The sequence below is a fragment of the Protopterus annectens genome, chromosome 2.part1, assembly GCF_019279795.1.
Source record: "Protopterus annectens isolate FY-2018-M chromosome 2.part1, PAN1.0, whole genome shotgun sequence".
Taxonomy (NCBI): domain Eukaryota; kingdom Metazoa; phylum Chordata; order Ceratodontiformes; family Protopteridae; genus Protopterus; species Protopterus annectens.
Genome location: NC_056729.1, coordinates 821799609 through 821826166, shown reverse-complemented (window position 1 = coordinate 821826166; position 26558 = coordinate 821799609). Strand labels below are relative to the sequence as shown.

Sequence of the window (26558 nt, the reverse complement as noted above, 5' to 3'; positions counted from 1 at the left end):
GCTCTTATATATTTCCAGGATAAATGCCGCTGTTATCTTCAGTTTTTTATATATTATCAAACTATTTCTCTTCATTTAGAATCCTATGCCCCACAACCAGTCCTCATCAATACCAGAATATATTTATTAGTTTTTTTCCAGGTTATATCTATTGTTTTGTGACACTGTTCATTACCCACCTCTATATGTTTAACATATATATATATATATATATATATATATATATATATATATATATATAAAATTGCCTCTTAACTTGCTTTACACCCCACCTCTTAACTACAATATTAACATTTTCTGCCCTACCTAGTTCCTTCTCTCACCTCCATTTCTTTGAATTTATAAGCACTAATCACATGATCTATTATCTGTCTGACAAACCCACTAATACCCCTCTTCAAACGCTCAGTGTTCAGCATCTACTAATGTATAAGCATCTTTTCTACTGTAATAGTTGCCTCTTCTTTCATAAGAAAGTAATCTAATTAGCAAATGTATATGTAATTGCTAATGTATATTAGTTAATGTCTGTTTATGTAGGTTCATAGGTTCATAGGTAGGTACTAGGCTATCTGCCTGAAGGCATTTATAAGCCTAGCCGGAATGTGTTGGCTTTCACCGCCCCCTTAGATTAGTTTCCTGTGCCAGTTTCCAGCAGAGCCATTGAAGTGATCCCCGGGGTAAACTTTCTGTTTCCCATCCACTCGCCAAGGTTTCTCTTGAAGAGGGTTAGCGAAGAGCTCTGCCTAATGTAGATTGGAATCTTGTTCCAGAGCATGGGAAGTCTCTGGGACAGGAATCTATCCCTCCAGCACGTCCTATTTATTGTTGTGGTGAGGTTTAGATCCCTGGAGCGTGTGGCTCAAGGGGATATGGTTTTCTTTAGGTGGAGCATGTCCATCAATTCTGGGTTGGACATGGCCTTGTATGTCAGGCAGAGATCACCTCTGAGTAGGCGGTATGCAACCGAGTACAGCTGGAGTTTCTTCAGTTGAGCTGCATACGGCATCAGCTTGAGGCCAGTGATCTTCTTGGTGAGGAACTTCTGTGGTCTTTGCAGTTGTTGCAGGTGTCTTGTAAGGTACATCCCAAATGGGGCATTGTACTCTATGATGGGTCTGATGAGTGATGCATAGAGGGGCCCAATGACCTCTTTCGATCTGGATGCAAACCCTTTTGTAATTAGGTGGGCCACATAGAAACCACTTTGGCAATATGATTATCAAAGGAGAGGTTACTATCTACTTGGGTCCCCAGATCCCTTATTATGTCTTCTGTATTTAGGGGGCTACCACTTATGTAGTAGTTTGTGGGTACTTAGTTTTTTCCAAAGGGGATGACTATGCACTTTTTGGCATTTAGCTTGAGGCCATGGTTTTGACACCAGGTATCTGTCTTGGTGAGACCCTTTTGGAGGATTTCTGTGTCAGCCGGAGAGTCAATTATAGCCCCTAGTTTGCAGTCGTCTGTGAACTTGGTCAGTCATATTCCTCCTGTACTTGCCTGTACCTCTGAGAAGTATATGCTGAACAGGATGGGTCCTAGGACTGAGCCCTGGGGAACGCCACTTGTAACCGGTTTAGAATCAGACCTAGCTCCTGCAACTCTTACCATGTGGGTTCTGTCCATGAGGCAGTTGGCAACCCATCTCATGACGTAATGTTTATGTTCAGGCTGGTGAGCTTCTCTATAATATCTGAGTGGGGAATGGTGTCAAAGGCCTTTGTGAGGTCTAGGTAGGCTGTGTGGACCACCTGTCCCTCGTCTATAGCCTTAGTAACTGTCTCAAAGAAGTCCACCAAGTTTAGGAGGCATGATCTGCCCTTAACAAAGCCGAACTGGGTAGGGTCCAGTGTTTGGAGGTTTCCAATGTCTCTGTTAATGAGATCCATGATGATGTGCTCCATAGCTTTGCAGACCAAGCTAGTCAGGCTTATAGGCGATAGTTCCTGGGGTCCGCTGTGGCTCCACCTTTGTGGAGCGGAATAACCATTGCTGTACGCCACTCTGTGGGCACATAGCCTGTGGAGAGGCTGAGTTTAAACAGTGTGTTTAGGTGAGGGGTTATTTCATCTTTGAGCTCATATAGGACACAGTCTGGGACATGGTCCGTTCCCATTGGTGCTGTGTTTTTGGCTTTGGAGAGGGCTGTTTTAACCTGAGTGTCTGTGATTTCAGGGGCACCACATTCTTCTGGTATAGTTATGGGCCCATTTAGGGTTGAGAGAGGGGTGAAGTTTGCACTGAACCTGTCTGCCAGGATGTTGGCTAAATCGGTCGGTTTAGTGTATTTTGTGCCATTCTGCACTAACTCCGAGCAGATCTGAGAATTGCCACTTAGATTCTTGACATAGCTAAAGAATGCCTTGTGGTTATCTTTGGAGTCCATAGCAATTTTTCTTTCGAAGCTAGCCTTGGATGATTTTATGAGGGAATGTAGTTTCTTGCTGATACTGATCAGGGATGTCTTCCCTTCTTGGGATTTTACTCCTTTCTGTACTAGTTTCCTCCTTCTATTGTATAGCTTGTTTATGGCAGGGGTCCACCAGACTGGTTTCCTTTTCTTGGAGGAGTGAGTCTTGGTTTTGTTTGGGATAGCACGATCCATGCATTCTTGTAGGTGCCCATAGAGTGCATTAGTAAAGGATTTTGCAGCTTGGACAGCGTTATCCTTTAGCATGGGGGCTTTGAAACTTCCCACCTCGGTCTTAAGTAACATGAAGTTTGCTTTTGAAAAGTTTTTCACAGTGGTTTCTTTGACCGGGGGTGGTGGCGGAATGTGGTATCCAGAGTGATTAGTTTATGGTCAGATCTAACCAGCAAGGGGTTGACCCCAGGTGTGGAGCACTGGTCACTCATGTTGGTGATGACCAGGTCCAATATGTTGTCACCTCTGGTGGGGGTGTTGACCAGTTGATCCAGGGCATTTGAGTTTATAAATTCTAGGAAATGTTGAGCAGGGGAGTTTGTACTTGAGTAGTTCTCCCAGTTATTGTTTGGATAATTGAAATCACCCAATATCAGGGTGTTTGGTAGGAACTTTATGTTTCCCAGTGTTTCCAGGAATGCGGAGTGGGTGTCCTGGGACATGGGGAGTGATCTGTAGCAAGCTATGTATATCACTGAATGCCTGTTTAAAGATGTTTGTAATATGCTGCAGCCTTTTCCACATGCTTCCATTGAATAGGGTTTTATGACTTAATCCAGTTGGACAAACCTGGTAAAAGCAAAATAACACAAAATAAATAGAAATGAAAGGAAAATTGCTACAATTTTTTATTTTTGACCTTCTCTGCAATTGGAGCTATGTTGGTTTCTGCTCTGGCATCCTAATTTCTTCATCTAATCCACAGTGTGCATCCTACCACCAATCTCAGGCACTTTGTCTCTATCATCAATAGTTTCCACAATCACTTCACCATCACTGCCTAGGTTTCTGTACCACAGAGAAGTACTGGTTGCATTTGTACACCTTCCTTTTCTGCTTCTTTGGATTCTCCTATCACACACAGCCCCTCACTCTCTGTGCCATTTAGCTGCTGCCCCATTTGACTCTAGCTTTGTCCTCCTCATTCAGACTTCCCTTGTTCTCATACACCCTCCCAGATACTTGAAGCTATTAACCTGCTCTATTATTTCCCTTCTATTTGAATTTTCATCTTCTTCTGATTTCCCACATTTGTTGCCATGATAACTGTGTTGTCTCTACTCTGTTTCATCTCATGTGCCATTAGTTTTGCATTCCATTCTGCTATCATTTGCTGAAGTTCCTGTTCAGAGACTGTTTGTGGTTCCACATTGTCTGCATACATCAACTTTGTTGATCTATTCCCTACAATCTGTTTTCTAACATATTCCATCACCAGTATGAACAGCAGTGGGCTCAGAGCTGAACGCTGATGCATACCCACTCTCATGGGGAACCACAGTGGGGTATGAATACTGTTTGTACTTGTGTCATTGGGTCCTTTTATATAAAATGCTCTAACTCTACCAATGTTTCTGGGATTTTGAGCCATCACAGGACTGCCCAAATCAGCATTCTTTGGACCTTGTCATATGCTTTCTCCAAGTATAGGAATGCTCAGTTGGACTTTTTCTCAGCTGTGGCTTGTCCTCCACTATTTGTCTCACTACAAAAATGTGGGTCAGTTGTGCTGCATCCTTACCTGAATCTGAACTGCTCCTCTCCTATCTTACTTTCTATTACTCTGTGCATTCATTTATGCATCACCCTCTCCAACACTTTCATGCACTGTGACAGGACTTTAATACATCTATACTACCCACAGTTGTGAATGTTCCCTTTGTTCTTGTACAATGACACTAGAATGCTTATTTTCCAGTCATTTGAGGCATGCTTTTTAATTCATACTGGTATGAGTAACCCCAGGAGCCATATTTCCCCTAACTCATCAAACATCTTGACGTATCTGCCATGACCTCATCCAAGCCTGCTGCTTTCCCTAAAATCATTTACCATACGTATGTTCTCATTTATTCTAGAGTGGGCTCTTCTTTCTCTTTCATCAGAGGCTGTGACTGGGGCAGTACAGCTTCTCTGGGGTATTCTTCATTTAGAAACTGCTGGAAGTACTCCTTCCATCTCTCTTTTAATGGTGTTGAATGACTATCTTCATTATATTTATGTTTTGGGCTTGCAACCCGATAGAGTTTATTTGTGAAGTTTGCTGAGTCACTTTCCAGAAGATGGTAGAGTGTCTCTGATACCTTGTTCTTTTTCTTTGCCAGTGTTAGCCAACCAGGAGTCCTTTTTAGCCTTGTCCATATTTTCTAACTTCCACTTTTTCCTGCACTCCTTCTTTCTTTAGGTAACTTCCTGTACTTTCACATTCCGCCACTAGCTTTCTTTTTATACCTCATTTCTATACCTGACTTGGCTACATATTAATTTTATAGTCCTCACACATGTAGTTTTGAGACACTGACATTCTTTTTCAACTCCACCTATTTCTTCTTATTTCTGAAGTCCTTGAAGCCTGGTTATTTCCTGTAACTCTTATGCCTCTGCTCCAGTTAACTTCTAGGTCTTCAGACTAGTCTAAGCATGCCTTGGGCCCTGGGCTGTTTTCAAACTATGCCCCCCATACACATTTTTAGGACCATGCATGAATGCATGTGTTCTTTTGGCTTCACCTTTCTGATTGTTTTAAATTATGTTTAATACAGCAACTTTTGTTAGAGTATGTTTTAAATTTAGTTTTGAACATTTTTTCCAGTTAGCAGTGAAACAGAATGTATTAATCAATAATGACAAAAATACCAATTTCAGAACATTTCATCATAAAAGGCCACTCAAACTGCTGGTCATTCCATACTTTTCAGTTACAGCACTTTATTGACTATGTTCAAATCACGTGTGTGATTGTGCATAACAATGGACACAGTTAAAGTATTAGAATTTGCTTTTCACAAATACACACTAGTCTTGCAAAGTCAGTCTAATGACTGTTTAGCTTTATCAGCTCAGCAGGATCAGTCATTTTTAACCACAGGCATAACCTGAACCCAACAATTACAGGTACATTGTTGACTGAATCCTTCTTAAAAGTCTGTGTCAAAATAAGAATCATTTTAACCAAAGCAACATAGTTCACATTTGTTTCACATACACAGCAGCCAGAGTAATGCATTATAACTTAATTCATAGACACATCCACCACTAGTCCTGCAAAACCAGATTAAAGAGTTTTTAGAAATGAACAGATGATAAGAGTATAAGGTTCTTTCATCCACAGGTATCCCCACCCTACCAGCAGTTATAGCCACTTTGTTGACTGTCTCCACCCCTTATTGTTTAGAATAAATAAATTACATGTACTTTATTAGTAGCTTTGGATGAACTACATAAAATTGTATAAGAATCACTAGCATCTCACCATACCCCCAGCCATGTGTAGCATAGTTTAAATAGAAGACTATTGATGATGACAGCATAAAAATATGTACTCCTTTATAATATATGCCAAGTCAATACGCACAGTCTGCAAAAGTAAAAGTCATTTGAATAATTCCACATTAAAGAGAATTATTACGAATGTAGATGTTGAAGTTGGCAAACAACTTTAATGTCAGTGCTTATTTCCAAATGCAGTGCCTACTAGCCTTGAATAATAAATAGCTTATGTTGTATTAAACATTGGTAGGCTGATGATATTGCCATATCAGTTCCTGAAATAGAGCAACTCTGCAATACGGAATGGTTGGCAAAAAACAACCACAGGTTCATAATTACTAGGCATGCAGTCCAAGAGACCATTAAGGAGTGTAGCCCAAACTCCCAATTGCCCCAGTGTATTGTCTGGTTAAGGGATTTTTTCACGGTCACTCACTAGGCAAAGAAGGTGAAAAGATTCAAACCCTGCACCCTTGGCAAGGGAAGCAGCTCATTAACAAGTTGGAGCTTTAGTCCTCTGCATTAACTACCAGACAGAGTAACAGTTTTAAATACATACAGAAATCCTTTATAATCCAGTCTGATAGAGAAGACTGTCACAGTGGTATGTAACAATCATAGCATAACATATGCTGTAGAACAGATCACCACTCCAAATAATGAAGTCTATACAAAGTTGACAAATGTCAAACCCTTCACAGTTGCCAGAGCTTATAAAGAAGGTACTTTGCCAGAGCTTATAAAGAAGGTACTGAAAAAATATATTACTAAAATGCAACTTATTTTGACTATGTATTACACAATCTGGCAGTATTAATGAATTAATTCATTCTTTAGTGCACTGAAATAAGCAAAACAATTAAATCCAATATATATGTTGCAATGTTTTTTTTATTCAACAGCCCATAAGTCATACAAGAATCAGAAATATTACTACATACAACATACTGTTTTTTTTTGGGGGGGGGGACATGTGTGCAGGACATCTACATCCCATCTTTGACCTCCCTATGCCTTCTGGTCATCAGGAGTAGCTATCCCCTCTGACATCACTCAGTGCAGGTCTGACCCACCTGAATGGCTGATTGTGCTGTATTGTTACAGCATATACCTCCAGAGTCAATACAGCTGGATCGCAGTCAAATGGGGCACCATGTAAGCTAATGAGCCAGGCCTTCTCCAGCGATACCAATATCCAGTTATTTGTGTGTCTTTCTTCCATTATGATAAAACGCTGTTCAGACCTGTCAGTGTACATACTATTTTCTTCTTTCCTTTTACAATTATCACAGAGAGTCGGATTACTTGTATTTCAAATTTTACTGCAAAATACATTACAGTCATTTTCTAAACAAAAGAAAATGTTCACATTAAAAACAGACTTAGCAGAAGGGGAAGAGTACATTTCTCTTCTCTTTCTAACCAATGCAACTACAATTACACTTCCCCTAACTTACCTATTTCCCTAACCTCCAGGCATCAAACAAAAGCAAAACTTGAACAATGCTACAATAAAGTGGTTAACTTTTCAGCAAGCCCGCCACTTATAGCACTAAAAAGCCTAAATAGGTTAGAACTACTGCATCAACTAACATATACACAGTTTCTTACTGCCTATGTCTGACCCAGGTCTGTTAGAAATGCTACATCTAAAGAAATCCCAATCCCTCTGCACCACATACTGCCGATGCTCTGGGATTGACTTCCCATACATGTCAAGCAGAGCACCTCACTAGTCCTCTTCAAGAGAAATCTTGATGAGTGGATGGGAAATTAAAAGTTCACCCCGGGGATCACTCCAGTATCTCTACTTGATAGAAGCACTGGGAACTAACGACGGGCGGCACAAAGCCAGGGCACTTCTATGGGCTAGGCTTGTAAAGGCCCCTGGGCCATTAGGCTAGTATACACCTATGAACCTATGAACCTATAAAATTACCTGGCATCCGTCTGCTTGTCCAGCAGTAAATACCATTCTACACACTTATGTTTCCATTCGATCATTACAATCCAATGACCAAAAACTCCTCTCTGTCAACAAACATTTCAAATCTGCTAAGCATGGTCTGTACTCATACTAGGTTGCTAAGGCCTACAACTCCTTACATGTATCTATCAGGTCAGTACCCACCCTCCAGTCCTTTAAAACCATTCTGAAAGACTTTCTAGCCAAAACATGGCTCTGTTTTTGCTCATCCCCAGAATAAACTGGGTCTGTATTGGATGCCCAAACTTTCAAAAATTCGAGTGTCATATGGTTGACACCATATGATCAAACTTTTGAAAGTTTGAACGTTTTAATGGAGATCTCCATACAGCACGGAATGGGAAGATTTCCCTTTTCTGCACTGTAGTGTGATCTCGGAGTTGGTATATTTAAACAGCGTGTGTGTGTGTGTGTGTGAGTGTGTGTGTGTGTGTGGGGGTGCAGGGCGGCTTGCCCCCTACTTAAAATGTTCAGGTAGGTTATTTGTGTAGTTTTTTTTTTTTTTTTGGATGTTCGAACTTTTAAAAATTCGATCATATGGTGTCGACCATATGACACTCAAACTTTTAAATGTTTGATCATCCAATATAGACCCGGTAAACTATATCCTTAAATATGAACAAGTACCTGTTTATACCTTATTCCTCCTTACTCCCCCTTCTTCACTCACATTCTTACGTCAATCAATTTCTCCCTGTCTATCTAAATATGCCATAACCCTGTTTTTTTCCCAGTTCATATTACAGTTCCTTTATGTATTATACTAACCTGCCTTTAATTTCTTTAAACTGGCTAAATTTCTATAAATATTAAACCATTGTCATATAAGTTGTATCTGTTCTTAATAAATATTTACATATTATGTCTAATTTGGTATAATTGTTTAAACTGTAGATTTTTATTGTATTATTTTTGAAGATTGTAAAATTATTTTTCTTAAAATGCATCTGTGATACTTTGGAGCTTTTCTCCCTGGGCCTCTGCTGACTACCCAGTCGGACTTTGCCTAGTAATCAAATGTCAATGAATAAATAAAATTAAACTCACATTTAGTGAAAATGCATCTGGCTACACACTAAACTATTAAAACAATAAAGCTGTAATACTAGATAACAGCAACCAACCATTAAACCAATAAAACCAATGCTGATGTAGTCACCAAGGGAATGCCATCATTATACATATAAAACAATGGCTTAATAAATACATAAGTGTTTTTGCACATATACATTTTGGACTTCATCCAAACCCTGAATAAACAGCTTTGACATTTAAACAGGCAAATTACAGTCATGTGACCAGCTCTGATATCATTATTTAAAAAATATAGAATTACATTTTTAAAACTGAAGTAATATTACTAAAAACATATATTTATTTATTTTAAATCTGTACATAAAATATTTAAGTAAAAATCATGAAACATAATTTACAAATATTTGTGCGCAATATAAAGTGTATATTTTAGAGTTTAGAAGCCCTGAGCTTCAAGACGCTTGATAAAGAAATGGATTCATTACTGCCTACAGCTACTGTCGCATTAAGCAAAAATTGCCATCTAAGCTTCTTATACTTGAATGCATTTTCCCAGTTGCCTCCTCTACTTGATTTATTTACCCCATCTAAAAAAGAAAATTTTCTAATTTCTACAAAGACTGTAATGCTTGTGTAACGCATTATTAATATGATGTATTTTGATGTTATTCAAATGCTCATATATCCTAGAGCTAAGCTGCCATTCTGTTTTCCCTATACAAAATGCCTGGCAAGACAGGCATATGGCTATGTAAACCACCCCTACTAATTTACAGTCATAGAACTCAGAACAAGGTATTGTTCTGTCATAATCAACTACTGTAAATGTATTGAACTACAAGAGATATCCTGGGATTCATATTCGAATAGTATATAATGAATCACTAATTAGTAGCTATGTGATGGGAGCTGGAATTCAAAGAAGAAATGCGTAATGCATTTGCTAATTGCCTAGGACAGTTCACTGAGTCCATGTGTCCCTCTTCAGGGGCAGCCCAGGAGCACTGTTTGGTGAAGTGACTTAGTCAGAGTCACATATTAGACAAATGAAGGCTGAGGGAATCAAACCCTGCCTTACAGGAAGCAGTTCATCAGCAGCTCATAGTCTTACTCATTTGCACTAAGTACCAGACAAAGTTCTATAACCCTATAACCCAACAAAGTGCATTTCCCAAAGTGTCTAAACACAAAAAAAAAAAAAAAGAAAGAAAAACTAAATTAAAATGTATTCATGGTTAAAACAATAACCTCATAGACTTTAATTCACTCAGTTTATTCATAGCCAAATAATAAGCACACTGTCGACAATCAAAACAATGAAACCAAGGATCATACTCAAAGAACAACATAGTTCATAAGGTGATGTTTCTTTTATAGGTTCATAGGTAAGTACAAGGCTAGCTGCCCTTGTGGGCCATTTTAAGCCTAACTAGTTTCCCTTTCTGTGCTCAAAATAATCTATCCCATTTGGTTATAGATTGGCATTACCCATCCCATGGTTGGTAATTATATATATTACCCCTAATGAGAATAAATTGAGATCATACCATAGATAATTTGAGGGGACCCATGCATGGGATAAAGCATTTAGGAGTTGCCACTGTCCATTAGTAGTACAGGGGGCAGTTTTGTGGTAAGTTTTCTCTTTCCCATCCATAGATCTAAGCTGAGCTTGAGATGAACTTTGTTTTATGTTGATGGGGAGTCTGTTCCACATGTATCCTCTGTGGGATATACCTGTCCCTCCAAACCATTCTGATGATGTTGCAAAAGAGGTTTAGATCACTAGACTAAGTATTTCTGATGTCATTTGACTTTCTGATGTGCCGTAAATCAGTAATGGGTCAGAGTATGGCCTTGTATGCCAGACACAAGTCACCTCTTAGCAGTCTGTAAGATACAGAGTATAGTGACAGGGTTTTGAATCAGTCCATGCAGGACATGTTGTTTAGGCCTCGCATCCTTCAGTAAGGTATTTCTGTGCTCTAGTTGTTGCATGTGTCTGGACAGATACATGTCAAAAGGAACATTGCATTCAATGACTGGCCTAATGAGGGCTGAGTAAAGGGAGACAGTGACATCCATAAATCTAGACACGACCCCTTTGTTTATAAGCCATTATTTTTATTACAATTGCTTCCTTCCTTTACTCCCTACCTCATTTGGGATGCAGGAACCAACTATTTAAGCACAAACAGGTGTGACCTTCAGTTACAGCCCTTGTATGACTGTGTTCACCTCAGATGTTTGCTTGCAGTCAAATTAATGGAAAAACAAACAAATAATGACCTAGAAGCGTACTTCAGCTCACTGTTGTGAGCATCATACAGTGCAACCCATTGCATACCAATGCTCTCCCAACCTCTTCACTCAAGAATCTGAGACAAGTGCCCAGATACAGGAACAGATTTTAAATATTGGACTCATATGCTTAGAAAGCTGCTTGTATAACTGTTTTGCATTAGCAAGTATTTTCTGAAGGGTATGAAGTCTAAATCTCACATGATATTTGTCATCATTTAAAAATTGCAGTCCACAGCATTTTACTAGAAATCCAAACATTTTATAAGTCATATACCACAAAAATGAGAAAAAAATTAGGGACAGTTGAGAAGTATGCCATTGACACACAAAAGCGTACATGCACACAGACACAGACACACACAGTCATGCACACACATGGATACAAACATGCAAAAAACACAAATATCAGTTATAGCTCCTTGTATGACTGTAGCTCCTCATGGCTCCATTCAATTTTGGGTGATTTTGAGGGAGGTGGCAGGAAACCCACTGAGACAGAGGAAGGGCATGCAAACTTCAGACAGGCAATAAGAAAAGATAAATATACCAATGTGTACCGGCGGAGTGGTGCAGCAGCAACATTGTCGCCTCACAGCAAGAAATTCTCCGGTTCAATTCTCGGCTGGAGTGCCTCTGTGCGAAGTCTGCATGTCTCCCCTGCATTCGTGTGGGTTTTCTCTGGGTACTCCAGTTTCCTCCCATGTTACAAAGACATGCTTCTGGAGCGTTTCACCCTGGGTCTCCTCTGAAAATTGGCTTTGTTCCAAGTCAGACTTTCCTGGTAAACAAATGTTAAATAAAAATAAAAAAATAAATAAATAAAAAGATATAATGAAAAGCAAAAGTAAGACTCACAACATACAGTATTTCTATCTATCTAAATTGAACAAGTCCTACATTGACATTCAGAACACTGATGTATAAACATTGAAACACGGAACACTGACATGTAGTACAAATGCTCAGAGGATTACCCCAGTGCAGGCTAACTAAACAGTGAGCGTTTCTGCAAGGGGAAAGCCCCTGCACCCCCAACCCCGCTTTTACCCAGGAATTGTCAACCTTGTGCACATATCACTCATCTGTTTCTGTTGACTTAATGGTGTCATCCAAACAGGCATCAACATTGTGCACATTCGACTTTGGATGATACTCTCAAATATATATATATATATATATATATATATATATATATATATATATATGTGTATATATGATATATATATACATATATATGTGTGTGTGTGTGTGTGTGTGTGTGTGTGTGTACAGATGATATATGTATGCATGTGTGTGTGTGTGTGTGTGTATAGATACATCTGTATTTATTTAATATATATATATATATATATATATATATATATATATATATATATATATATATATATATATATATATATATATATATATATATCTGCAGTTGATAAGAGTAAATGTTCTTTTTCAATTGTTTTCAGCCTGCCTTTTCCATGTATGAAATGTACGAATACGTTATAGCAGGGACTGGGAATTTGCCATTAGACAATGCCTTGATAACAGTGAGGGAAGTGAGGGAATAAATGCATGGTAATAGAAATTATATTTTATGGATAAACAGAGACGAGCAGGAGCATATAACATTTTATACAGGAAAAATGTATCCCTTTCCACAGAATAAGCCCACACAAATACAATCCTATGACAGCCTGAGTTACCTGAAAATAGTTTGTTCCTGCTGATTCCAGTGGTTTGAATCTTTGGACATGCCTGAGAATTCCACTCTCATAGGATCATAGGATCATAGGAGGTTACTAGGCTAATGGCTCTGGGGCTCTTACAAGCCTAGCCAAGAGTTTATCCCCAAAAAAGAGACCTCAGTCAGCACCTGTCACCCCTGTCAGTGAGGGACAAAGGTGGAACCCCTGGGACAAATTTGTGGTTTCCCATCCACTCATCAAGATTGCGCTTGAAGAGGGTCAGCAAGGTACTCTGACATGTATGGAAAGTCTATTCCAGAGACAGGGGAGCCTCTGGGAGGCAAACCTGTCTCTCCAGCAGGTTTTGTTGATGTCGCATATTAGATTTAGGCCTACTGAGTGGGTAATGCGTGAGGAGTTAGATTTATGGTTATGGAGCATCTCTAGTAGAGCAGGTTCCAATATTGCCTTGTAGGTGAAACATAGATCACCTCTGAGCAATCTGTATGATACCGAGTAGAGTGAAAGTGATTTAAGCCTGTCCGCATAGGACGGTTGTTGGAGGCTATATATTCTCTTTGTGATGTATTTCTGTGGCCTTTCCAGTTGATGCAGGTGTTTGGAGATGTACATACCAAACGGGGCATTATACTCAATTATAGATCTAATAAGGGAGGTTTACAGAGAAGTAATAATTTCCTTTTTTTCTGGATGCAGTCTCTTTACTAATGAGATGAACCAAGTAAAAGGCTTTTCTGACCACAGCCGCTACATGATGGTCGAATGTGAGATAGCTGTCAACTTGAGTAACCAGGTCTCTCACCACAGGGTGTGTGTTTAGGGGGGTTGCATTTGATGTGGTAATCAGCAGGGGCTGCGTTTTTGCTGAATGGAATGATAATACATTTATTTGCATTTAACTTACGGCCATGACTTTGGCACCAGTTATTTGTAGCTGTGAGACCCTCTTGCAATATTTTAACATCATTTGGGGAGACAATGACAGCACCCAACTTACAGTTATCTGCAAACTTGGTCAGCCACAGGTCTTTTGTCTTTGCCTGGACCTCTGAGAAGTAGATGCCAAACAGTAGGGGTCCCAGAACAGATCCCTGGGGGACACCACTAGTGACAGATCTGCTGTTGGAAGTGGTGGCACCTATTTGACCTTGTGGGTCCTATCTGTGAGCCAGTTGACCACCCATCTGACTAGATAGGGATTAACACCAAGTTGTATTAGCTTTTCGATGATGCCAGAGTGGGGGATTGTGTCAAAGGCCTTGGCCAGGTCAAGGTAAGGTGTATGTACTGACTTTCCCTTATCCAGGGCATTGGCGACAGTCTCAAAGAACTCAACTAGGTTCAATAGGCAAGATCTGCCCCTGACAAATATGAATTGGGTGGGGTTGAGTGCTTGGAGATTGCCTGTGTCCTTGTTTATGAGATCCCTAATAATATGCTCCATGACTTTACAGCTCAGACTTGTCAAGCTAATGGGGTGATAGTTTCCCGGGTCAGTAAGGGCACCACCTTTATGCAAGGGGATGACAATGGCAGTTCTCCACTCTGCTGGAATGAAGCCTGTAATTAGGCTGTGGTTGAATAGGGTGCTCAGTGATGAAGCTAGTTCTTGCTAGAGATTGTGCAGAATACAGCCTGGGATACTATCAGGTCCCATGGAGGCTGTGTTCTTTGCCTTGGATAGGGCCTTTAACACTTGATCTATGGAGATATGAGGTGTGGGACAAGTATCGGGGATGTCGACAGGGCCTTTGGGGAGCAATAAGGGGGAGAAGTTTGCACTGAACCTATCAGCTAGCAGTTTGGCTAAATCAGCAGGGTCAGTGTAAGTGGTACCCTTAAGTACTAGTTTGGAACAAACTTGGGCTTTGCCATGGAGGTTCCTAATATAACTGAAGAAGGGCTTATGGTTTCCCTTTGTTTTGGAGGCTAGTTTCAACTCATAATTTGCTTTAGAGGTTTTCACTAGTGATCTAATTTGCTTGTTGAGGCGGAAGAGGGAGTTTTTCCAAGCCTGTCAATAGAGGATGTCCACCAGACAGGTTTGTGTTTCCTTGAAGAGCAGATTTTAGTTCTGTTGGGTATGGCTGAGTCCATGCAGTTGTACAGGTGCTTGTATACTGCACTGGCGTACTGTTCAGTATAGCTGTCTGCATCATCTGAGAGGGGGGTGCTGATACCTTCCCTTAGTAGGCTGTAGTCAGCTTTTGAGAAGTTTTTTAGCTTGGTTATGGCTGGGGAGGGGTTGGGTGGGATAGAAACTTTGAATGAGACAGACTGATGATCTGATCTCACCAGGGAGGAACATACTATGAGAGTGGTGCAGCGGTCACCCATGTTGGTGTGAACCAAGTCCAGTATGTTATCTTCCCTTGTATGGGATGAGAACAGCTGATCTAGTGTGTTAGAACTGATGAAGTCAAGGAATCGTTGGGTGAGTACATTAGTGCAGGAATAGTTCACCCAGTCTATGGTGGGGTAGTTGAAGTCACCAAGGATCAGGGTGTTAAGGGGTACCTTGATGGAGTCCAGTAGGTCCAGGTAGGAGGAGTGGGTGTCCTGAGACATGGAGGGGGGATTATAGCTGGCTGTAATTTGGAAGGGTGTCTTGCCAACTGTCAGTTACAGCTGGAGTAATTCCATTTTATCATGCTGGAAAACCAGTCTGGAGGTATGCCTGTCCTTAATGAAGATAAAGACACCACCACCCTTAGTCTTTCCTACCTCATTTTGGGGTCAGAAAGTGTGGAATGTGGCATAGCCTGATAAGGAAGGGGTGCTCTCTGCAGCCCTGAACCAAGTTTCTGTGACTGCACAGATGTCGGTATCTTCCAGTGTGAGGAGAGCTTCCAGTGAGAGCATTTTCAGATTAAGGCTCCTAGCATTGAGCAGCATGACCTTCAATTTGCTTTTTGACAGATCTTTTATGTTGGAGGATTTGTCTTTGGGACATAGCCTAAAAAAGGCACAGTGGAGGTGGCAAGATCCTTGGCTAAGATCCGGCACCCTAGGGGTGACAGGTGGAGGCCATTTTTGGCAAAGCATCAAGGCCTGTCCACCATGTCATCCCAGGCAGACAGATAATGGATCCCATTAGAAAGACACCAGAAACTAAGCCAATTGTTGAAGTCAAACATTTCTTTTTTGATATTGTGGTATAATTCTTGGTGAAAGTAGGATTCTGCTTAGGGCTAGGGTCATACCTGCCTGAACCACATATTGTGAGAGCTCAATCATGTCTCTCTTCATATAGTCCAGGGAGATACAGCTCAAGTCATTCACACCAACATGGACAATGACAGAGTCATACTAGTACCTGTTGTGGACAGACTTAAGTGCATGCATGATGTGGCAGATTCTAGCGCCTGACAGACAGCTGACTGTGACTTTCTCCTTGTTGAGCCTGGTGAGGGGGGCATCAGTGTGACTCACTATTGAGTCGCCAATGACTAGTATGTTTGGTTTATTGTTATGCCTTATGGGCTGCTTTGGTTTATTGTTATGCCTTTATGGGCTGTGTTTATGAGATTCTTGTGTGTTGACTACTCTGTGTGATGTGATTGGTGCTGTGTGTGGAATGTTTGTGAGTGTGTTTTGGGGGTCTCTGTTGTTTAGGTAAGTTTTTGTTGAGGACCCCTGCATAAGTAGGTGTGTGGCTGTGTGATGTGGGTGTTGTGGTGTTTGTACTGGCAATTTCTTCTTTATCAGGAGTACTGACCGTGGTGTGAGAGAGCATGAATTCCAGCTTACTGATGTAGATGCATCTCTCGCAAGTAGAAGAATTATGTGCTAGGAGAAAGGGACTGTCCGTGAACATGAGGCAGTTGCTACACTGTCTCAGCATGCCCAAGTTGACCAGGCTGGCAGCAGGCTGGCAGGGGAAACTGACTCAAGGTGCAGCCTTCATTAAGGGTGCTCTGTCCCTTGCTGTTATACATAAGGAAAGTACAGTGTGTGTTTTTTGAGCTAAAGTAATCCAAACTTACTGATCCGAAACAAATGCAATAGATTCCTAGTCTCTGTCAGGTGACAATTGTATCATCTCTAAGAAATCTTCATAAACAACTTTTACAATATCTACTCAAAGAAAATCTATTAACCTCTACCCAATATGGCTACTCAGATCATAACAAAAAACTGCCCTAGTTGCGTTAATAGACTATGTCATCAAAGCCAGAGATAACAACTTAGTCTCTTCCCTCTTTTTAGATCTTTCCAAAGCCTTCACCAAATTCTCTCATACCAAACTACTCTCAAAAATGTCTGCTCTAGACTTTTCCAGAACAATAGCCAACTAGTTTTCTAGCTACCTTGGCAACAATCAGTTAAATGGCTTTCAACTTACACACCTTCTCTCCTAATTAATACAGATGATCTTTTAAACATATTTATAAGCAATCTACATGCATCTTCCCTAGAAGCTACACTTAAACAATAGTAGATGATTCTACTGTCATCTGTTCATCTGATAGTCCTACCCATTTACAAACCATCACTCAACAGGCCTTCTTCAAACTGGCTCAAGTTACCTCACTACCTCAAGTTTACTCAACCCCTCCTTGCTCATAAAATGGTATAAAAATTCTCATCCTGTCCAGCAACCAGCACCATTCATAACAGTTACCTCCCAAACCTCCCTCTTCACTCATCTGAAAAACACCTCCTTGAAATCTATAAACCAAAAAAAAATTTGTAGGTCAAGGCCTATATTCTTACTTGGTGGTCAAAGCCTGGAACACTATTACCACAGATATTAGAGCAATGCCTTATAGTCACATATTTAAACAATCATTATAAAAATTCCTCCTTAACTCTTGGCTCTGTACGTCTTACACCAGGATGACACCACTCTTTACTTCTTTCCCTTCTCTTTATCTTGCTTTTCCTCTCTCATTTCTCTTCTTCTCTTATTTGCCATATCTCCAGACACTTCTCCTATGGCTCCCTACTATAACTTCTTTTTCTCTTCTTTCACCATCCATAATAACTCTTACCATTATCTCAGTCTTTTCATTCATATTTTACATGTTTATCATCTGTTATCACTATTCATACTATCTTATTTTCGGTGTTTTATATTTTATTATTGGTGTTCAATATTTCAAGAATTTTCCACTGATTTGACTATGTTTATCTTGTATATTGATTCTCCTGTACATTAAGCTTTTGCACTATCTTTCCTCTATTTTACAAGTTCACTGCGGTGTTATATTGTTGTTAGTGTGTTAATATTATCTTGTTTTTTATCTGAATTATGTCTGTTGAGCTTTTCTCCACAGGCCTCCACAGGAAATGGGATTAATGCCCAGTCAGGCATTCCCAGTAAGCAAATGTCAAATAAGTAAATAAATCTTCTTTAAAGACATAATTACCTCTTGACAGTAGTGTTCAGTCCAGCAGGAGTTGGTGGCTGTTCAGGATCCTGGTTCACAAGGCATGTTGGGAAGGAACAACCATCTCCTAAGCTGTAAAAATTAACAGAGAGAGAAAGTTCATATACACCAGTGCAATGTATATAACTTTGCAAATTATAAAGCTCTACTAGTTAACATAGTAAATCAAATTAACTCATGCTTGATAAACAAGGTTGAAAAATACTGGAAATTTGCATACTAAAGACATTATCTCACAGTTAAGGCAACTTCTAGCTAAGAATCAGTGCTATTTTTTTGACATTCTGTGTCTCTGCATCCCTGAGTATAAACAGAGAGTGAGAGAGATGTGGGTATGTATTTTAGATCAGTCTAAAAAAGAGATCTCTTGCTCTTATCAGCTGGATTACTCAGCACAGATAAGATGGTAAATGCAGTGTCAAAAGCAGTGATGGACCTACATTTTGGGACCCTGAAGCTTGAACTGTTATGGGGCCCCACATCCAGCAACAATAGGGCAACATCCAACAAGGTCCAAAGGATCTTGTTGCCCACTTAAGGACCTCGAGGTCCAAATGTCGGAGAATGAGGTGGTGGGGTGAAGTCTTTGAAAATGGGTGATACAGTGAGTCCCTTCCCACCAGCAACAAGGTCTGGGTAACCACTGTTATCTTCTTCATTGGGTTGTTCCATGGCAGATCAACACATTTTTTTTTTTAATTCAACCACTACCTCACAGATTATGATTAAAATTGCTCTATTGGGTTATCTCACATGTCAAAGTCACTGGTGTGAACCTAACCTAACCTAATCTTTATTGTATATTTTACTTGTGAAGGGAAAACTATGTCTACATTCTGCAAAAGTTAGGTTAAGTTAAGTTAGGTTAAGTTAGATTAGATGGTTAGAGTTTTGGCAGAATGCGGACAAAGTATTCCCTTCAAAAGTAAAATTTACAATACTGGCACTCAGCTCGCATTTGATTTTACAAATGTAAACTACGACATTTCCAAAGATAAATTACTATTGCAGTGAACAATAACATACTGTACATACAGTAAAAAAAATAATAAAAATAATAATATACAGTACATACAAACATACACATATACATATAGAGTAATATTGTAATGATTGATCAATGAAATATAAAGGAATTACAGCGTTTGTCTGGTTTGCAGAACTTGAACAGTATGAACAACTTTACCGTACTAGCGTACTTACTTTATTATTTAGTTGTATATTGCTGGTGTGATTTTTTGGTTATAGAAGTTGATTTAAGTTCTCTTTGAATTCTGTGGTTACTGATTTTGCTTATTCTTTTCTTTTACAACGTTTTATTCGTTTGAAGCTGAATATAGATTCCTTAAATGAGTATGCAATTAAGGATTTGCTAATGCAGAAATATTTTGTACAGTGTAATAAATGCTATGCATATTTAAAGGTAACAGCTGATGACACTGGTGATCTGTGTTCCTCGTGTCAAAAGTTGGATGACTTGCTTACCGTTGTTAGAAGTAAATCTAGACTTGATGATGATTGCACTTGTGCAATTGGCATGACTTTGAGAACTGTTGTTTCATATATTAATGACTGGACTGGTGAGATAAATAATGTTAGGCTAAGAACAAATAGAAAACATTTAGGAAATGATGTATTGTCTGTAAAGATCATTCAACCCCTATGAAACAAGAGGATGCCCCTGACAACTTTGGAATTCTGGAGGCAAGTATTCAACAATCTGAGGATCCGGATTGTTTAGAAGGAAGCAAAAAAAAAAAAAAGAAAGAAAGGAAGACGTTCACAAAAAATAACAAGGAAGAAAAAGAAACTGATTAATGTCTGTAAAATAAAGAGGATACGTACTAAAAAGGACAATTATTTGTTATGAAACACACAGGTTCATCAGAAGGTGAAGTTCTTGAAGTAAAAGAATGAAAGTGCTCAGATATTCTGTTCTGGTTTATTATTCTTACTTTTGGGGAAATACCTACATGGAGAAAATGTCCTGTTTTAAAAAAATGGAAATGTGTAGAGCATCCAAGCCTAGTTTTGGGCACACATGGGTTCAGACAAGATGGCGTGCATTTGTCAAAATCAGGGAAGAGAATTTTGCAGCAGATATTTTGCAATATTTGACAAACACTAGGCAGGATTTTTGCCGGGTCAAAAATGTAACAGTTCACAGATAGCAACATTTGATGTATCTCTGATGGTTGTGATGGTTGTTAATGCTAGGACATTAAAATAAAAGTATTTTTTAATTGGAAAATTCGTTACATTCCCAGAAGATTGATGTTGTTATTGTTTGTGAAACATGGTTAAAGAACAATGACTGGAAACCAGTTCTGTCAGGGTATAGACGTTTTTACTGTATAAGACATTCTAACAAAAAATCAGGTGTTATGATAGGGATTAAAGATAGTTATGAGACCTGTGATTTTTACATGTTCAATGATAACACCAATATTGCAGACTGCGTAACTGCAACAATAAAGACAACCCTGGAACATATAACAATTGTTGGAGAGCATAGACCACCAAAGTCAAGTGCAGATTACCTAGAGGAATTCATACATTTCTTGCATGAAATACAGGAGGGAATAATAATATTAGCTGGGACTTAAATTTACCAGAAACAGAATGGAATAATATTGATTCAACAACATTAATAAGGAAATTATTCACAATGTATATTCAGATTGTAAAAAAAAATCTACCATGGGACGGAACATATTAGACATTGTTTGTGTTCGTAAAGAAATTACTGTTACTTCAAGTCAAGTTTTACCACAGGTGATGTGCAGTGATCATGGGGTTATAAAGTTTAATTTGTTGCTAGATAATTCTGCCAAACTGATATCTAAACTGATGCACAGAAGGTTAATTAGAGTTAATTGCAGATTATATAGAAGCAAAACAGTCACTATGTAAAACTAACTGGAGTGAGGTATTCAGTGGAAAAACTGCATATGGAATGTGGAAAATTTTGAAAGAGAAACTGACTGCAAAAAATGAAAAAAAAAGAATATTTAACATCAGGATCTAGGCATACAACATTAGGGGGATATAGTTCCATAAGAACAAGATACCTGATTAATGTGAGAGACAAAAAGTATAAGAAATAGAAGAGAGGTCGAACTACAACTTTGAAAACTGAAATAAACAAGTTGGGCAAACAGATTAAGCATAGTGTGAGACAAGATCAAGAAAAAATTGAAGAAAATTTATATAAAGATATTGAGCATAATAGGAAACCTTTTCATAGATACATAAGATGTGGAAGGAGTAAAGACATACAAATTGATAAACTGTGTGTAGATTCTAAAATTTATTCCCAAACACAAGTGATTATAGACATATTTACAAAACAGTCTGACTCCACAAAAGGGGGTGATAAGTTGTCCTATTGACATCCAGGTAACCTCAGATACTGGAATCAAATTAGATCATATTGAAAAAGAACCATGCAAACTGGATCCAAACAAAGCACAGGGAGGAGATGGAATTATTAACAATAACCTGAGTACACTTCAGTAAGAACTTACGGTACCGTTATATTTACTACTCACTAGGTCATATAAATATGGGAAGATTCCTCAAGATCGGACACGTGCTTATTGAACTTGTCTTTAAAGGAAAGGGGAGTGGGACAAACTCAGAGTCATATAAACCCTTAAGTCTACTTCCATGTTGTGGAAAAATAATGGAGAAGGTAATATTGGATAAGTTATTGTCAGAAATGGATAGGTTGGGACTTATATATATCAGCATGCATATGTTGAAAATAGATATTGTACCACTTGTAATATGATGTTCTATAACAATATAATAACAGTTATGAAAGAGAAAATTGTGCTGTGATGTTATTTATATAAATTTAACTTCAGCATTTGACAGGATCATACACAAAACACTGATCAATAAATTAGAACAACTAGGCATTGATGTACTCTTGTTGAGATATATAGCTGTATGGCTTACAAACAGGACATGGCAAGTATCATTGTTAGAAAAATATGTATTAATGTGTGTATGCTTAATGCCAATTAATAATCAAGTGATTTAATACGCTTTTCATTCTATTTTTCATGCACTGTGTTATATATAAATTGAGTTTCATATGAGACTGAAAAAGATGCTTTTTGAAAACTGCAGTATGCTTTCTGAAACTTGCAAGTTGCCCTCTGACCTAGTAACTGCTAGCACAGCAATATTTATGTTTATGCCTTTTGGAAATGTACTTGAGAAGCAGGTGCTTATCTGCTAGGTCAGGAACGAATGAATGAACAATACTATATTCTGAAAATGTAATGATTTTAGACAATCAGCTCTGTTTGAAGCATGAGAACATGTGCAGCTGCAGTAACTTAGAGATAAAGTAGACAAAGGATTATTAGAGAAATGAACTGCTAGCATTGTGCTTGAATTAGCCATAGTACCTTGAATGGTAACATAACATGTATCTAACTGGGAGTAATCAAGGCCATGTTGTTTTCCTCAGGAAGTTTCACATAAAAATTGATAAATCAGCAGAAATTCATGGGAATGATGGTCAGCAGATGATGATGAAAAAGGTGGTAATCTGTTACGTCAGCTTGGTAGGCCATAACTAGTTTGAGAATATATAAAAATGAAAGTATTTCCTGTTTCTGGTTAGACAAACTCTGTATTAGCACGTTTTTGTCTCCTTGCTGCAAGATTAAAGTGCCTTAACCTGAACCTACCGTGTTTTGATCATTTTTAAAGTATATTTTTCCTTTGACAGTTTGGTCCTTCGGACCGGAAAGTACCTCTCGCTCTAGGCCTAGGTCAGAATTGGGCCCGGTGGCATGCATCCGTATGGAGAAGAGACCAAATCGGCTCTTCTGTTTTGAAAGACCTCCGACTGAATTGTCGTTCGAAAGAGACCAGCCACTGTTTCTGATCTGGGATTGGAGGACGAGTCAACGATCCGGTGGATCAACTCACGGAGGGTCAGGTAAGGAGGAATTACCTTATTTCTGTTTTAAGATCAGGGACTAATTACAGAACTGTTTTTTTGTCAGGTAGATTTGCATGTGCAGATCAGGGACAGAAAAAGGGGTTACTGTTTTTGTCATAGATCAGGGAAACAGAATAGGTAGGCAGTTATTCTAGATAAACTGTGAAAAGGTATAGAACTGTGGTACCACGTGATAAAAAGGGTTACGTAACAATTTACAGCTTAGCTAAGGCAACAATGGGAAATCAGTGTACAAAAGGCTCCCGAGACCCGCCCCTAACTGAAGACGCAAAGTATATGCAATTACAGCGTGCCGACAATGTTAAGTATTATACAAAATGGGTTGATAAGTATAAATTCGATGGTAATTTAGATAAACTCGCACTTATTAAACTTGTCAGGCAACTAAAAACAGACGCAAAAGGTCAACTAAAAAAGCAACGACAATTAGGAGTCCCTCAGGCGCATAGGTGGCTTGAGGAAGCAAATCTCAGGGAACAGAAAATAAAGAATTCAAAAACAATGTTTTTAGACAAAGAAGATAATAACTTGGTAATAGCAACGGCCCCTCCTTCACCCCCTCCGCTTCCTTTACCAGAATATGAAGCGAGTGGACAAGCTGATCCACCTCCGCTATATCCAACTGTTTCTACAGCATCAAAACCATTTGTTAGGGATCCTATCGAGACAAAGTCTCGAACACGCGACTTGAGGAGGGAGATTGAATTATGTGAAATAAATAGAAAATCACAGGCTATGAGTGAAGAAGAGATATGTCCACTCATAGAAGTACCAAATCCTCAGGCAGGACAGGCAGGACAGGATCCGACTCTTTTAGTTTATAGACCGTGGGCACCGGAAGATATCCAGAAAGCCACGGAGGGAATTCCCCATCCAAAAGTGAATTTTTGAAAATTTTTAGAAGACTTACAGGGTATGAGATTAAGTTACCATTTGAATGGAGAAGAAGTAGAAAAAGTAGTTAGACAAATTGTAGGTCCAGATTGGCACATGATCAGTGGCGACTGGAATCCTCATGATGCACAGCTTAGACCACTCCCACATACTAATGCAGAACTGGATGGCAGAGTGAAAGGTCTGACAGACCGAATCTCTGAAAAGTGGAAGCCTAGGGCTGATTGGATTTGCATTAATCAGTGCATTCAACAGGAAGGTGAAACAGTTGGTAGATATTATGCTAGACTGTTAGAATGTTTTAATAACCACTGCGGAATGCAGATACCAGAAAATCAGACACAAGACTCCTCATATGAACAACAGTTAAAGAATGCATTCTTGAAGGGTAGTATAACTCCCATTAGCAGCTTTATTACAAAGCACATGGTAGATCATCGTACAAGTAGACTACAGCCATTACTTGAATATGCTAGACATGCAGAGAGACATTTTAATAGTAAAAATAAAAAGAAAACTCAAGTATTTTCGGCAGAAAATGGGTCAGAAGTATTTGTAGTACAAACTGGGAGAAAGGGTAAGAAAAATGCCCAGGGAAATAAGCAATCTGACAAGCGATCAGAAGATTTTGAAGAAAGAAAGAAAAAAGGTGAATGTTTTAAGTGCGGGAAAAAAGGACATTTAGCAAGGGATTGCAGGCTAAATAAGAAGGTGACTACAGAGAATAAGGAAGATGAGGAGTGACTATATGATAGTCAGGAATCACTGAATGAAAATAAGCAGGAAAAGACAAGTGCAAATGTGATAGCAAGGGTAGAGGATGTGACAGAAGGGGTAGAGGATGTACATGAATTTGCAGACGTTGAAGAAAATGAAATTTTGGACTTAGCTTTATTGAGCCTAGAGCTTTACTTAGCAGATACAAAACTGGAAGTGACGCTTCTGGTAGAGGGGAGGGAAGTCAAATTTTTGTGTGACTCAGGGGCCTCACAGACCCTGATACACCCTTCCAAACTACCGGAAGATTCAGAATCACCAGATTATATACTAGTGAAAGCAGCTAATGGACAGCTGTATCGGGAGCCACTCTCCCATGACATAGCGATAACAGACCCCGTCTCAGGGATGACCCAGAAAAGTAAAGTTGTAGTTTCTGCAAAATGCCCAGTAAACCTTTTGGGTAGAGACTTAATGCAGATATTTGGCATAGCCGTAGTTCCAACTATGCAGGGTATGGAAGCACAGCGACAAATGGATACTTTTGTAGTGCGACCGGAGGGTGAGACATATTATTGGTACAGCCAGGACTTAGTTACGACTGGTCCAGGGGCAGTGACCGAAGAACTGATGAACGTAGTCATCAGTAAGTCCCCCTCCCTCGACATTGACAAACAGCATTTGTTGCATTGTACTCTATATTACTGTAATAGACCAGGATCTGATAAAGATTATGAACAGGAATTGTTTCAGAACCACGCGAACAGACTAGTGTTACGAAATTTGTACTGGGATGCAGAAGGAAACAGTGTAATAAGCTGTTCATTGCCCCAGGAATTTTTAACACTTTACAGATCTAATCGATTGCCACATGTTAGCTTAACTAAGAATAGAAATTTGAAATGGGCAGACTTAGGTGAAAAAGTCACAAGGTGGGAAAAGCAGACAGAATTAGAACTCTCTGAACAAGGAGTACAGAAACAGAAATTGAATTGGATCACACAGACACACCCAGCTGTACACTCACAGGCTGGTGAGAATAGCTGAGTGTTACTCTTATTAGAAGAAGAGGAAAAAGCCTTGCGAAGCATACCAGACATTCTCTGGTCAACAGGGAAATCAGATGTAGGACTTATACGAACAGCAGGACCAGTTACTATTACGCCAAAGTCAGCATTCAGACCCCAGAAAAGATAGTATCCCTTAAGAAAGGATGCAGAGATAGGAATCAAACCTATAATAGCAGCCTTACTTAAGGAAGGAGTCTTAATAGAATCTCCTGATTCACCATGTAATACACCCTTATTTCCTGTCAGGAAAGCAAACGGGGAATGGCGTATGGTCCAAGATTTACAACCTGTAAATAATGCAGTTATACCCAGGGCACCGACGGTGCCAGACCCACACACCTTACTGAATGATTTGAAGCCTCAGCAAAAATATTTTTCTGTGGTAGATATTAGTAATGCATTTTTCTCGATACCGATACACCCTGACAGTCAATATTGGTTTGCATTTACATTTCAGGGAAAGCGGTATACATATATAAGATTACCACAGGGATATTGTGAAAGTCCAACAATATTTGCACAAGAAATGGCAAGCAACCTGGCGGGATTTATCCCACTGA

At 39.2% G+C, this 26558-nt stretch overlaps 1 protein-coding gene across 1 annotated transcript in view; it reads right to left on the bottom strand.

Annotated features, from left to right (window-relative positions):
• Positions 1-26558, bottom strand: part of ZDHHC2 (zinc finger DHHC-type palmitoyltransferase 2) — a 1463314-nt gene that overhangs the window by 134992 nt on the left and 1301764 nt on the right. Inside the window, 1 exon segment of the mRNA XM_044062506.1 lies at positions 18313-18405. Coding sequence (XP_043918441.1) covers positions 18313-18405 — 93 coding nt within the window.